Source organism: Microtus oregoni, unplaced genomic scaffold, assembly GCF_018167655.1.
Source record: "Microtus oregoni isolate MIOR12 unplaced genomic scaffold, Mior012 000023F_ref0000262, whole genome shotgun sequence".
Lineage (NCBI taxonomy): Eukaryota > Metazoa > Chordata > Mammalia > Rodentia > Cricetidae > Microtus > Microtus oregoni.
In genome coordinates, this window is record NW_024543082.1 from 29339252 (window position 1) to 29355258 (window position 16007).

The following is a 16007-nucleotide window of genomic DNA, read 5'->3' on the forward strand; positions in this document are numbered from 1 at the left end:
AGGTGGGAGGGGGAGAACAAAGGCAGTTTTCTGCTCCCACACAACTGATGGGGGGCTCAGAAGGTTTGTTTATGAGCTTTGCGCATACACACTGAAGGCAATAACAAATGCTAGTGTGCATGGCTGATGGGCCACAGTATGGCTGGGGAAGATCTGAAGAAGCCCCATTAGTAATTTGCTAGCTCTGAGGTTAGAGGAAGTGAGTGGCATCTCAGCCCCTCTTCCTCTGACAAAAACAACATCAGGGAAAGAGGGTTTGTGTGTGGTTGTTTGGCATCTGCATTCAGAAAGCAGAGTGACAAATTCTCTTTCATGTTGTTCAAGGCTCAAGCCAGGGGTCCCTCCTCAATGGGTTTTCCCCGCCTCAATTAATTTAAGCAGGATATCCCCATGGGCATGCCCAGGGCTAACCTAATTTAAACTGTTCCTCACAAGTGTGTGTGGGAGGGGGTGGAAGAAGCTTGATCCTGTCAAGTTTACATCTGACATTGACCATTACAAGTGGCGTATCATAAGCTTTGAGGTCTTGTGTTCTAGAAGTCCTCAGGTTCCTTGAATTTAGTTATTGGCCTGATTGCTTCCTAGCTTTACCCAAGTGCTAAGATGCTCTGTGTCTCTCAAGGGATGACTGTTGGGTAGCTTTATGTGTCCTTGGAAACCAAAGCTTCTTACGAGGTTTAAAGCACACCTCCCCACCCCAAGCCACAGTGTTCTTAGTACAGTGCTCCTGGGCTCGGCGTAGAATGTTCTAGAGCCCCTTGATAGTGGTGCAGCAAGCCCTTTTCTGTTTTATTGTTTTATTTCGAGCAGTAACAGGCACAGGCCCTGGGAACAGTGACATTTCCCTGCGTCACTCATTGGTCCGTGCAGTTTCTCTGCTATCAAAATTTCCAGAAAGGATTGTTTATAGAACATTTATTTTTAACATGAATCAGCAACATTTCTTATCCAAACATTTTTTTGTTTTGTTTTGTTTTTGTTCCAACCATCTGTGAACTCTGGGAATGGGGAAGACATAACTAGACCCTGTCATTTATCTTTTGAGAGCAGTGTCATAGGAACGGATGAAAGAAAGGTGAATCCGTTTCTTCCCGAATTTAGAAGCAAGGTGAATTTTTTATTTTAGGTGAACTAGTGCTAGAGCTGTGGACTCAGGACTCTATTCCTAGATTCTGGAAGTTGCCTTAATGGGGCTCAAAGCGCACCAAGTATAGGTTAGAGTATGTGTGTTGTGGGGTAGTGGCAGGAGAAGAGGTCTGTGTTTGGGAGGCCAGAGATGAGAAAAGAAAGGGGGTGGATGGCCTAGCTCTGAACTTTGGGCTCAGGCCAAGCAAAGTATTTATTTTCATAATCTTTCTGCTATGTGTTTTAGATTCTGAGAAATACACCAGAGAATTGAAGAATTTTCTGTCTCCTAATGTGAACCTCAGGGTTAGGGTCAGCCATTCCTTGGGGGAAGGCAGAGGTCTATGCTGTGTCTTCTTCAGACTTCCAGTGACTAGATTCTGGGCTGCCTAGCCACGCTATGGTGTAGTACCTAACATGTCCCATTGCTGCAGCCCCTATATACCTGGCATCTAGCCTTGGTGTGACTTGGGCATACATGGCTGGAGTCTGACTTAGAAGATCTGCTTCCCCCAAAAAACCACTGTGATTTTGGTCATAAAATCACCCCTCTGAGGTGACTTATAGCATATTAGATTGGGGTTTGGTTTATTGTTGATATAATTACCTATCTTTCTCTTCTAGAACTTTGTTCTAAAATGCAAGTTCATTTTATATTTGAACTCATGTTATAATTCTATTTTCATTAGACTGATTTAATTTTTACAATTACTTAATATGTATGTTTTAAAAATTATTCTAACATTAAAAATAATATGCTAAATTATTTGTATTGGAATAATTTTTATGTTCTGGATAAATCTGTAATATTTTTCTTTATCAATTCATGTTACGTTTTTTTTTGTTTTTTTTTTTTTGCTTTTTGAGACTGAGTTTCTCTGTATAGCCCTGGGTGTCCTGGAACTCTGTCTGTAGACCAGGGTGACCTTGAACTACTCAGATATCTGCTGCCTCCCGAGTGCTTGTTTTACAGGTGTGTGTCACCACACCCTGCTAATTTTTATATTTTTTTTAACTTTTAATAACCTATGACTTATTTTCCTTTTTAACTTTTTGTTTATTCTTTGTATCTTTCACATCGTGCATCTTGATCCCTTTCATTTCCCTGTCCCTTTGTATCTACCCTTGCAACCCCCACCTATAATACAATAAAATAAAATTTAAGAGAACAAAAGGGAAAATCAGTCTCATCATGGAAGCTGTAGTGTGACAGTGAGTTACACAGTAAATATCCACACATCTGTACTTGCAAGTGTGTATTTACAAAGAGTCATTGGTCGGATTCAAGGCTTGCTGGACCCTCACTAGGACTCTTCTTGGATATCCTGTTGTTGCCCTGTGTCATGGAAATCCCGCAGCTTTGGGTCTGCAGAACTGGCCCCTTCATGTACTCCAGTATATCATAGATGGGTTGGGTGTTGGGTAGGCCAACTCATAATCCTGGTTCTGGGCCTGGGTGGTTGCAGGATTGGTCAGCCTACCATCTCACTACCGAGGTGAGCTCTCCAGCATTGTTCTGGCTAGTTTACCCCTTGAGTGTTGAGCAAAGGGCAGAGCCAATTCTGCCTTCATGCCCTCAGGATCGACTCCCACACTTACACCATCAGGGCCAACTCGACTGTGTTGTCCAGGTGAGGTGCACGGCCACTCTCCTGAGTGCTGCAGCTGGTGAGGAGGAAGGTCAGCTCTGCACTCTTACGACCTCAGAGACAGTTCCTCCATCTGCCATAGGTGGTGAAGGGTGGGGGCTCTTCTCTCCTCTGTCCAACCATCATATGGCAGATAAGGGGCAGGCCCAGATCTTTCATGCTCATGTTCTCGGACAACTCATCATACACACACCACACACACACACACACACACACACACACACACACACACCACACACACACACACACCACACACACACACACAGACACACACACACACACACACACACACACACACACACTCATAAAGGTCAGCTTTGCTGTGCAGCCCAGACAGGGTTCAGGACCCACTTGTTGTAGTGTTGTAGCTGGTAAACGGGAGGGTCAGCTCTCTTGCCAGCTGGAAGCAGTAGGAGTAAGGGGGGAGGGCATTTTTTCCTCACCTCCACCACTGCACACAGAAGGAGGTGTACCAGCTCTGATCCTCTCACACCCTCAGGTCTGGCTTACCTGTGCCCCTGTCTACAGGGTCAGCTCTCCTACAGTGCCTAGGTGAGGTGCAGGACCCTCTCTATCCATATTTCTGGGTTCTCTATGTCTAATTCCAGTCTGCCAGTTGCTGGGTCTGTCGCCTGATTCAAGGTTAACTTTATTAACCCAGTCTCGGGGTGTCACAGTGTGATCAAATAACCTGCAACAGCAACCTGTAGATGTTGGTTCTCTGCCTACACCATGTCAGTCCTGGGTATGGAACTCATTGTTAGGCCTGGTGGTCAGTGCCTTCACATGGCGCCCCATCTCACTGGCCCTGTCTAGGGAATTTGAAAGCAGTCATTGTGAAAAAATATGTAACGGAGATTTTTTAAAGAAAAAAAACCCTTCATTATATATGGAAAAATAATGACAATTAGATTTAATCAGGAAAGAATTTGGCTCTTGAGATTCCATCAGGAATCGAGCATCTGAGACAGTATCTGTTTGTTTTTTCATGGTATAAAAGATGTGAATCTGAAAATTTATCTGAGGTTGAGACTCAAAATTCTTTCCTTGATCACATAGAAAGTCTAGATTATTCAGTGAAATGAAGGTGTCCATGGTAACCATTGTCCTTGCTGTCTCCTAAAGACTCCTTGTCCCTTGTCTCTCTAGATGGTGATCTGTCATGTAGGGGGAGAGACCCTTCAGTTCCTGGTCAGTGCAGGGCCTGCCTCCCCCACCAGCTCAGAATGCCAGCTGTATGACGTCCGGCTTTCCCCATTTCATTTAAAGGTAAGGCTGTGTAGATGCCGTCGGTCACAGGTAATCCGTGGTAGATATAACCTTGTGTTCCCTGCCATAGGAGGGACACAGGGAGAATTCGTCCATGCTGAGTTTCAGAGTTCTGAATCTCATGGTGTTATTAATTATGAATTAGGTCACCCATTATCTTAAACTCACCATGAATATCACTCAGAACAGCACAATACACTGTAGTAAGGTCTGTACCCAGCATGGATGATGACTCCCCAAGCTATGTAGATGGAGAGCTCTGTTGAAGGAGCTGCGGGCTGCGTTCCTGCCACCCAGCTCCCGGCCACCTGCTAGCTTATGCTCCCAAATAGTTACACGGAAACTGTATTCTTTTAAACACTGCTTGGCCCATTATGTCTAGCCTCTTCTTGGCTAACTCTCTTGATTAACACATCTTTAGTAATCTGTGCAGCTCCAGTCTTACCAGGAAAGAGTCAGCATGTCTGACCTGGCGGCGTGCTCCATCGTATCTGCCCTGAAGAGCCGAAGCGTGATGTCTGAGCTCACTTCCTCTTCCTCCCAGCATTCTGTTCTGTTTACTCCACCCACCTATGTTCTAACCTATCAGGCCAAGTGGTTTCTTTATTAAGTAACCAATGACCTTCCTCCATCAGAGCCCCTTCTCTAATTCCTCTCAGCCTATACACTCGCTGAGGCCATGTGGAATTAGGACAGAATTGTGTAAAACTGCTTTGGAGAAGTAAGTAGATTCTGGGTGAGGGTCCTGTGACCCACCCTGCCTCTCCAATGAGGAAATGTCATTATTCTGCAAGCCCAGCTTTGATGATCCTTTGTAAGCAGATACAGATGATCTGATAAAATGGTGGCAGTTTGACTTTGAAGATAGCCGTCTTCAGTAGGGTCCTTGAGGGTTATAGGACTATGGCGCCATGCTCTTGTTGGCTATATATTAATTGTTAAGAGCTCATATACCACCTCACTCTGCATGGTCATTGTGCCTTATACGGCTTCAGGTCAGTCACCATGGGTGTAGTTCCCAAACCATACCTATTGTCCCGTTCTCCTGCCAGCCACCTGGAGACATAAGCTGTTCTCACCATCTTAAAGTCCAGCCCTAACCACACCTACCAAGTCCCCTTTACTATGCCTGGTCCTATATCTGAGGCTGTCCAGGATGAAGGTCTTTCCCATCTTTCCATGATTCTGCCCCATCTACATGAGTAGGACTATTCAAAACAGCAGACCAGTTGAGGCTTCCAGAGTGGCTTGGGTGAGAGGGGTACCATTATATATGGTACTCCATATATAATCCCAGGGACATGTGGACACGGGTACCGCCCATGGCCAGCACTGAAGACAGGGTGCCCTAGGTCACTTCGCTCCCTCCACTCTCGTATGCCTTGATAACAGAAAGAGAAGCACAGAGCACAGTGAGTTCCTTATTTAAATAAGGCTGCACAGAGTGACACTTGGCCTGGGCAGAGGAGAGGCTGGAAAGGAGTTTGGGGGGTGGGGAGGTCTTCACATCCATTCTGAAAGAACATTTTAGACTGAGGCAGAAGCCGAGTCATTGTCTTTAAGAACGTGACTAAAGGAACACACACAGGGGCTGGAATGGTGGCTCAGTAGTTAAAACCACATGCTGTTCTTGCAGATGACCTGGGTTTGATTTCCAGCATCCTCATGGTAGCTTACAATCTTCCCATAACTGCAGGTCCAGGGGCATGTCACCTCTTCTAGCCTCCAGGGGCTCCAGGCATGCACACAGTACACTTACATACACATAGGCACCTCATATACATTATCTGAATTATGTTTCTATTGGTGTAATAACCACAACTAGAAGCAGCTTGGGAAGGGGAGGGTTCATTCTAGCTTACAATTCTCAGGTCTGAAAAAAGATTTTTCCATCTCGTGGCAACAAGCCAAGGAATTTATAAGAAAATGTCCTACTTGTTCTTTGTATAACCAAACTCCACTACCTGCAGGAAGTAACCCAAAGGTACTCAAAGAAATGAAATTTGGAAAATAGATGCGTTTTATTTTGCAGAGTTTGGAAAATTAGAATGTGTATACCATACCATAGGTACATATTCAGGGTTTCAGTGGAAAACTGCTTTGAGTTCTGAAGCAGCTGGTTCGTTATTACACATTTATTAGAAGTTATGGCCATCATTTATACTCAGGTGTCTGTTATCTGCTGTTGTTCCTTCCTCAGCAGTCAAACAATTCAAGGATAACAAATACCTGTACAAATTAAGACTGAGCAATGCTCCAACATATGTCCCTAGTAAAAAGAAACAGTTTTTTGCATATTACAACATAAAGCATATTACAGGTATATTACACAACCCTACAGGACAAGCAATTATAGAAAGATCTAATTGCACTCTAAAAGATATGCTTAATAAACAGAAAGGACTAATAAAGATTCCCACTGATAGATTACAAAATACTTTATTGACTTTAAATTTTTTTTAATGGTAATAAGAAAGGAATGACAGGTGGGCTGTGGTGGCACACACCTTTAATCCCAGGAGGCAGAGGCAGGATCTCTGTGAGTTCGAGGCCAGCCTGGTCTACAAGAGCTAGTTCCAGGACAGGATCCAAAGCTACAGAGAAACTCTGTCTTTAAAAAAAAAGAAAGAAAGAAAGAAAGAGAAAAGAAAAGAAAAAAGGAACAACAGCTGAGGAGAAGAGACATTAAATAATGGAAAAAATTCTGAATTAAATCAGTCTATATACTTCAAAGATGTGTTGACTTCGAATGGAAACCAGGATATGTGTTGTATTGGGGAATGGGTTTTGCTTTTGTTTCCACAGGAAAAGAAAAGCTATGGATATCATCAAAATTTATAAAGATTCCATCTAAACTAATGTATAAGACTTAACAAATGACTTTCATTTGATCAATATAACCTGCAAAAAGGAAACTCCCCAAAGTTAGGGTTAGGATGGGGTTTTGTTTTTGTCTTTCCAGAAAATAAAGGCATCCAACTAAGAAATCACACTCCATCACAGAGGAGGTCAGGGCAGGAGCTGATGCAGAGGCCATGGAGGAGTCCTGCTTACTGGCTTGCTCCCCATGGCTTTCTTGGCCTGCTTTCTCATACAACCTAGGGCTACCTACCCAGGAGGGGTAGCACTGCCCACAATGAACTTTGCTCTCCCACCTCAATCATTAATCAAAACCCCCACAGACTTGTAGGCTAATCTGATGGAGGCATTTCAAAGTATGTCTAGGTTTCGGTTAAGTTGACAAAAATCAACCAGCACATACATAGAATAAAAATAAATCTTAAAAAATGAATACACAGAGAGCATCAGTACACATATACACAGCATATACATAGAATATGCATGCATGCCTTGTACAGACACAACACACAGTGCACACATGCAACATGCATACACATATAGTACATATGCATAAAATATGCATGTACATTGTAGTAATATGGGCGGCAGGGCTGCGTTCTCAGCACCCCCGGCCGCCTGCCCGGCTAGCTTATGCCCAAAATAATTACACAGACACTGTATTCTTTTAATCACTGCTTGGCCCTTTAGCCCTAGCCCTTACTGGCTAATTCTCACATCCTGATCAACCCATCTCTAATAATCTGTGAGAACCGGTCTTACCGGGAAGATTCTAGCCTAGTCCATCCTGGGTCGGAGCTTCATGCCGGGAGCGGGGCATGGCGTCTCTCTCAGGCGTCTGCTCCTGAGAGTAGAGCTGTCGAGACTCTGACCTCACTTCCTCTTCCTCCCAGCATTTTGTTCTGTTTACTCCACCCACCTAAGGGATGGCCTATCAAAATTGGCCAAGGCAGTTCCTTTATTAGCCAATGACCTTCCTCCATCATTTCCCCTTTTTCTGTTTAAACAAAAAAAAGCTTTAACTTTAACATAGCAAAATTACATATAACAAAACAGTTATCAAGTAAAAGTTACAATAATCTTTATCATAACTAAGGAAAACTATAACTATAACTAACTATTCTTAACTCCATCAAAGACTCCAGAAAGATACAATACTACCTAAGCAAACAAGAAAAAAGCAACTTTTAAAACTCTAGAAATGACAGAGACATCTCGCTGCCTGGACAGTCACCCAAAGTTCCTCTGTACCGTTGGGGCATCCATCTTCAGCCTTCAGGCCCATGGTATCCAGCAGACATTTCCATAAAGCAGGAAAATTCAAAGTCAGTTCAGTCACTATCTGTTGTGTCCTGCAGAATGTCTCGCAGACTCTTTCATGAATCAGGAACCCCGAAAGATCATCTCACCTTAGGCAAGTTCAGTAGTCCTCTTTCTGTGGGTTCTCTGTGTCCAGTTTATGCAATAGTCCAGGCAAGAGCAGTTTCTTGCCCAAATGGCTATCAAACTCCATAAGGAGCCTCTTCGATGCCCATCTTCCTCTTGAAGTAGATTGGTGCTGCCAGGAGCAGAGTGTCTCATTGTCATGAAAAGTCCTATATCATATCCCCCTTTAAATGTTAAAGAACGTTTATAAACCATATTTGGGAACATGGGCGCAGTTTTTTTCTCTCCAAACTGCTTCCTGCTGAATGGGGGCGTCGTTAATTAGGTCTTTCATGGTATAACCTGTGTGCTAGTTTCATCTCAGTTGGCAGTTGAGTGAAGCAATTTTCTGAAGATGTTCACTGCAACCCTTCAGGAGGGCGTGGTCCATCATACCAAATCGGGATAAATGCAATCCACAAGGTCTGATCCTCTGTGAAAACAAAAGAAGAATCTCTTTTCCAAAGTATCATATCCTTAGATCCAAATTCTGAAATCATACCCTCATGATATCCGTTCTGGTTCCATTTGGCAGCCCATATAATGAAATGTCTCTCTGTACTTAGCTCCTTCACAGTCAAAAATTTTAAAGAAAACACAATGTACATAATCCAGACTCTCTGTGAATTTTCCATTTTTACGTGGCTTATTTTTCTTTATTTCTTTTAATCTCTTAACTATCTGTACTCTGTCTCTTTAAAGACTTTACTTTTACTTTTTTAAACCATTAACTTTATTCTCTATATTCTTTTTCTTCTCTCTCCCAAGCCTACGTACATTCATCCACAGTGTGACTCATTTAGTGGTCTGAATCTGTCCTATTGTGAATCTGCAATTTTTTACTATCCAAGGGCACTTTTGATTTGCGCCTTTAAATCAGTAGGCACTTAAGAATCTAAGCTGTGACATTCCTAGGTTAACTTTTTGCTTTTTGAGCGTATATCTTTGACCTGGAATATCTCTGTAGACCAGGCTGTCTTTGAACTCTCAGAGATCCGCCTGTCTCTGCCTCTCAGGCAGTGGGATTAAAGGTGTTTGCTACTACACCTTGAACTCACAGAGATCTGTTTGTCTCTGCCTTCTAGGCACTGGGATTAAAGGCGTGTGCTACCACACACAACAACTCTCTTCCTTTTTTTTTTTAACTTTAAGAACTTTAAATTTTAGTCTGCATATATTTTTAACACACTTTAAACCATTTAGAAATTTTCTTTGTCTTTGAAGCTCTCTTTACTGTATATCTCTCTTTTTCTGACCACATGAATCTTTAATTTACCAAGCAATCTCAGTAGGACTAAAGGCGTGGCTTTGCCAGCTAGATCCAGTCCATTCCTTAGCTTTCCAGCCTCATGGCGGATATACAGGCTGTAGCCATGTTTACTGCCACAACTGTATGGCATTTCAAGGTCCCTGCCAGCAACTGAGCTACAACAGACAACACTCAAGTCCTCTCTAGGTAGCCGGCCCTCCTGCCTCAAACAGTCAGAGTTTGCCCTGGCAGGATGGCCCAGAAAGCCGGCATTTTTAAACGGCGCAGCTTTTTTCCTGCTATGGCTGAAAACCGAAAAGCATGTGTTCAGCTTTTCGTCAACACCGTTTAAGTGTTTCGTGGCAGGAACTCTTAATGAGCTGCAGGGTTTTGCAGCTAAAGCTGAGTCAGGAAGCCTCTCTCAGATGAGGCGCTTGCTTGCCTCTAGCAAGCAGAGTAGATCCGAGAAATTGTCACTATCAAGAAAACATGCTTTACTCTTTCCCAAGCTTTTTCAGGCTTTATGTGGAAGCAGTTGTCCACGTGGGCGCCAATTTTGATAGGCCATCCCTTAGGTGGGTGGAGTAAACAGAACAAAATGCTGGGAGGAAGAGGAAGTGAGGTCAGAGTCTCGACAGCTCTACTCTCAGGAGCAGACGCCTGAGAGAGACGCCATGCCCCGCTCCCGGCATGAAGCTCCGACCCAGGATGGACTAGGCTAGAATCTTCCCGGTAAGACCGGTTCTCACAGATTATTAGAGATGGGTTGATCAGGATGTGAGAATTAGCCAGTAAGGGCTAGGGCTAAAGGGCCAAGCAGTGATTAAAAGAATACAGTGTCTGTGTAATTATTTTGGGCATAAGCTAGCCGGGCAGGCGGCCGGGGGTGCTGAGAACGCAGCCCTGCCGCCCATATTACTACAATGTACATGCATATTTTATGCATATGTACTATATGTGTATGCATGTTGCATGTGTGCACTGTGTGTTGTGTCTGTACAAGGCATGCATGCATATTCTATGTATATGCTGTGTATATGTGTACTGATGCTCTCTGTGTATTCATTTTTTAAGATTTATTTTTATTCTATGTATGTGCTGGTTGATTTTTGTCAACTTAACCGAAACCTAGACATACTTTGAAATGCCTCCATCAGATTAGCCTACACGTATGAGCTTATTAAGGCTCAGGTGATGAGCTCAGCTACCCAATAACTGTTTCTCCGTGGTTTGTTCTCATAGATAGAATTCCACATGGAAGAGAAGAGAGAAGACATTCAGATCAGATGGTCATTCACTCATGTACCAGAAACAGCCATCAAGATCCAGCCCCAGACCCCAGGGGAGGTCAGTCCGTAAGTTTTTGTCGTTTTTTTCCACTGGTTTACGGATGCATGGCTAGCTCTAAGGTGGGTAGCCCCTGCTAGTCATTCTCCTCATGCTGGCGTAGGCCACAAGAGACAGGGCTCTGTAGGGGACGGCTTTGATGGAGAGGACACTTTCCTTTCCCCTTTCTGGGGCCTCAGTGTGCAAGCTTCCGTGAGCGTGTGCAAAAAAACCCAACTTTTCTTTTCTGGACAGGGAGTTCTTCCTGTGGCTTTCACAAAATTCCCTTGTAGTTCTGCTCTGTTTCAACTAGATCAGCTACTGAGGCCTCCCCACAGTAGAGATCTGTGAGCTTTGTAGTGTGTCTCCAGTAAGAGACTCATCTTTTCCTCCTTTCATCTCTCTTTGTCTTTTCTCTCCATTTTTTCTCTGGTGCTAGGAATGGAGCCCAGGGCCCTGAACGTGCTTGTTAGTGTTCTACCCCAGACCTGCCAATATTTTAGCCTTCATATTTTGACATAGATGTGTGCAGTGTGAGGTTTAAGGTTTGGTTGGTTTGGCTTTGGTTTGGTTTTAGCTGGTAAGTTTCACACACACACACACACACACGCACGCACACATACACACACACATACACAAATTCTGACCGAGGCAATTAACTAATATCAGATTGGTAACACAGCCATGGGGTGTGGGGGGAATGACTCAAGGAATCTTGAATACAGAATGGTCTCCTTCTCAGCAGAAGAGACTGAACATGTCAGGGCTTGTCTGTGTGGAATGAAAGTCTGGACAAATGATGTCATTGTTTGAGAGAAGCGAAGAGCAGAAGGAAGGAGAAAGAGAGAATGAATTGGGGTGGGGCAGCCCTTGCTTCTCTTTCCTTCTGCTGCTTGCTTCTTTCTGATGATGGCATAATTTATGTAGGCCTGCAGTACACACAGGGAAGCTCAGCCATGTTGAATTTCTCAATGCAAAGAAGGGCACAATTCTGTGTGATTCCTTGAGTCATTTTTCACCATGAGTAGCTGTGTTACCAATCTGATACTGACTTGTCTCAATGTTCAGGTGTAGGAGATCCCTATCTCTGTTGTTTTGTATATTTATTTTATTTTTTATATAATTTATTTTTATGTGTGTGGGTTTTGCCTGCATGTGTGTCTGTGTATGATGTGTGTGCAGTGCTTACAGAGGCCAGAAGAGGTCACTGAATCTCCAGGGATTGAATTTAGACAAGGTTGTGAGCTATTTTGTAGATGCTGGGAATTAAACTCAGGTCCACTAGAAAAACAGCCAGTGTGCTCTTAACTACTGAGCCTTCTCTTCAACTCCTTGTATATAATTTTGACTATTGAAAATTTGATGGTTCTGCAGTTAAGAGCACTAGCTGCTCTTCCAGAGGTCCTGAGTTCAATTCCCAGCACCACATGGTGGCTCACAGCCATCTATAATAGTATCTGTTGCCCTGTTCTGGCCTGCAGGTATACATGCAGAGCACTCATGCATAAAATATAAATAAATTAAATTTAAAAAAATAAAGAAAATTTTATCTAAAGTCAGCACCACTGACAGATTGGGAAAAAGCTCTGTTCCCTTCCATTTGGCCTTACTGATAACCTGCATAAAACAGACTGGGAAAAAGCTCTGCTCCCTTCCATTTGGCCTTACTGATAACCTGCACAAAAGTGACTTGTGTCATTTTATGAAGATGATCTCATTCATTCCTCCTCCTGAAGTCAACCAGCAGCATGCTGTCTACACTGTATAACTCCCTGTTCCTCATCCTCTAGGCACCCACAGATTCCCCTGTGGAGCATTCTGGGGACCACTTTGTGGCTCAGTTGCAGACCCACAGCTCACTGATGAATGAGTACAGCACTGGGGATGGGGAGAGGCTATGAAAGGAAGTTGTCCTGGCCACTGTTCTTGAGCCTGTTAGATAATACCTGCCATCAGGCAGAGTTCCTGTCTACTGAGTAAGAAGCAAATGTCCAGGTCAGACAGAGAAGTAAGAGCCCATCCTGAGGCACAACCATGCTGTGCGGTATTATTCAGCCAGAAATGGGGTGACTTGCTGGTGCACGCTGTCTCCTGACTAGCTTTGCAAATGATAAAAGAAGCCTGATGCAGGAGACATAAGTGTCAGCATCACGACACGTCTCATCCAGAAAAGGCAATCCACAAAGAAGGAAAGATGGATGCCAGGAGTTAGGGATGTGACTCCTGATAGGATGGAGTTGGGATTCATCTTTAGGAAGTAGTAAGAAGGTTGAGAACATATTTAGTGGGTGCTTAGTACGGTGTGTGTACGAAGGAGCAGTGAATGGTACATTTAAATAGTTATTCTATATCATGTGACTTTTATTTAACTTAAAAATGAAGGCTAGGCTATCAAGGAACCATTGAGGGGATAGGTGATGGCCTCCTGGTTCAAAGCACAGACCCTTAACTGTTTTAGCCAGTGGGATTTGATTCTTGGCTCTTCTGTTTATGGACTGTATGACTCTGTGAGTGTTAATTGACTTTTCTATGTCTTCATCTCTTATCTGTAAAGTGGAGGGAATGTGATGTGAAGATTAAACCAGTTAATACAAGTGTATATGGGAGGCTGGTCCCCAGGGAGAGCCATGGCATCAGCCTTTTGGGTTTTGGCATTTAGAGACCTTACATTTAAAGATTAGTAGATACAGGCCAAGTTCACTATAGGAAGGCCTGACCATGAGTTTAAGGCCAGGCTGGGACACACAGTGAGATTTTGTCTTAAAAACCCAAGGTCCACTCATAGAATGCTTGCCTAGTATTGGCAAAAACCCTGGTCTCTATCCCTAATACTGAAAAATAAAATAAAACCCAAAACCTGTGCACTAAAAACATTTATAGTAGTGGTTCTCAACCTTCCTAATGCTATGACCCTTTAATACAGTTCCTCGTGGTGTGGTGACCCCAAGCATAAAATTATTCTGTTGCTACTTCATAATTATAAATTACTTCATAATTTTACTGCTGTTATAAATCATAATATAAATGTCTGATATGCAGAATCTCTGATATGGACCCCTGTGAAGGGTCCATTCAGTTAAGAACCTCTGATTTATAGAACTCTGCTGCACAGAACCATGCACACATGAATGGGTGCTGTACCCTCGCCAGTACCAAGCTAGGAATGGTGAAGGATGAGTCCCAGGAAGGTTGTTGTGGTCCCTTCATAGGCTTCACATGGGGTACTTTCACCTTGACATCTTGAATATGGGAGCTATCTGAGCTGCAGAATGGTGACAGTTAAATCTTGATTATATGTTTGTTTGTTTGTTTTTCAAGCACGGTTTCTCTGTGTAGCCCTGGCTGCCCTGGAATTTGCTCAGTAGACCAAGCTGGGCAGGAACTCAGAAATCACTTGCCTCTGTCTCCTAAGTGCTGGGACTAAAGGTATGCACCACCACCACCCAGCTAAATCTTGATTCTTAAATTGATGGGATCTACAATCACCGTGAAAACAGACTTACAGACAACTCATTGAGGGAGTTTTAAAGTTAGATTAATTGAGGTGGAAGACCCACCTGAATGTGGCAACATTATCTCGTAGGCTGGGATCTCAGAATGAATAAAAAAGAGAAAGCAAATTGAGCACCAGCATTTATCTTTCTCTGCTTCCTGATATTCTCTATGATCAACTGCTTCACATTCCTGCCACCTCACCTTCCCAGTCATGAAAGACAGTGCCTTACATCTCTGAGCCAAAACGAACCTTTTCTTCCTTAAGTTGCTTTTGTCAAAGCAACAAACCAGGTATAGCCAATAGATCCAACAGTTGGAAGCAGTGTGCTTATTGCTGTGTGGTGTCTGAGATCTGGAGTCTTTGCACACCTTGTCTGGTCCTAAACCCTGACTCTCTCTGCCTTCCATCAAGTTCTTGGCTGGACTGTGCTTCTCTGCAGCTCAGGGGCCTCTTCAGCATCACACAGTTGTTAGCACAATTGGTTCATTATGATCCGAGGTCCCCCTTTCCTTACTGGCTGTGCTCCTGGAGGCTGTTGCTGTTCCTAGCCTGTCATGGGTTAGCAGGACAGTTGCAGTCCCAGTGATAAGAGCCAGCATAGCCCTCACACCAAGGTTGCTTAATGTAGCCTGATGTTGTAACATCTGGCGTGCCTGTTAGGTACCTGCATCTGGCGTGCAATGATCTGATGGCCTTTCCCTCTCCAGAAGCAGGTGCTTGAGGTAAACGTGCTTTCCGAAGCCCTTGCAGATCTTCTGAAGTACCTAGTTGGTGTTGCCTCTCCATCTGTGTTTCTGAGCACCAAGCCTTCACGGGCCAAAGAAGCTCAGGTAAGCCCAGATCCCAGGACACAGGTGATTCTGACTTGTGTTTCCAGTGCTTTCACTTCTCACGGTGGGGCTGACACTGCACAGGCAGATATTGTCCATGGTGTTAGATCAGAGCCCCATGGTGAGAGAGGTCGCCAGGCTACTCATGGGTGTTCTTCTCATGAGGCTATGGTCCCCTACATTCATCAGGCACTGTGAGCTGATGGTAGCGTTTGGTACTAAATTCTAGGTGACTAGGGTCACGGGGATATGAGAAGTCATCTTTACTTTCCTTTGCTTGCAAGGTAGCAGGAACAGCTCAGCTAGCAGATGAAAACACAGGGGGTTATAAACTTCCCTCAGGGCCTCTCAGAGGGATAAGATATAAGGTGACTCCCAAATACTGGAGTCAGTCATACATCCACAGAGGTTGGAGCAAGCCCCAGCTACTGCATCTCCCAGTAAATCTGTTAACGGTAGATTCTTGAAAAGCAGAGGCGATTTGTGACCATAAATTTATATAAATTGGAGACAGTTCACAAAACAGTATTGTATTTTCATAATCTACAGATTGAAAAAAAGGACCTATGCTATTAAATCCAGTCACATTCCAAAATGAAGTTGTCCAATTTAATTAAGTACTATACCCATGACAAACCTTTCCAGAGAAATTAAGCACTTGGGCGTGGGGGTGAGAGGGACTTACAAGATATATTATGGTGTTGTGACTGATACATACACGGTGTGATTCCAGCCCATATCTGAAGCCTTGAACACCAGGAGAGTTGATAGTTTGGCCT

At 43.7% G+C, this 16007-nt stretch overlaps 1 protein-coding gene across 3 annotated transcripts in view; it reads left to right on the forward strand.

The window, feature by feature from the left end:
• C2cd2 (C2 calcium dependent domain containing 2) overlaps nucleotides 1–16007 on the forward strand; it is a 73221-nt gene that overhangs the window by 23001 nt on the left and 34213 nt on the right. For all 3 annotated transcript variants that reach the window (XM_041673291.1, XM_041673292.1, XM_041673293.1), the window contains 3 exons: nucleotides 3924–4043; nucleotides 10819–10923; nucleotides 15106–15228. In XM_041673291.1, coding sequence (XP_041529225.1) covers nucleotides 3924–4043; nucleotides 10819–10923; nucleotides 15106–15228 — 348 coding nt within the window. The remainder of the gene's footprint in view (nucleotides 1–3923; nucleotides 4044–10818; nucleotides 10924–15105; nucleotides 15229–16007) is intronic.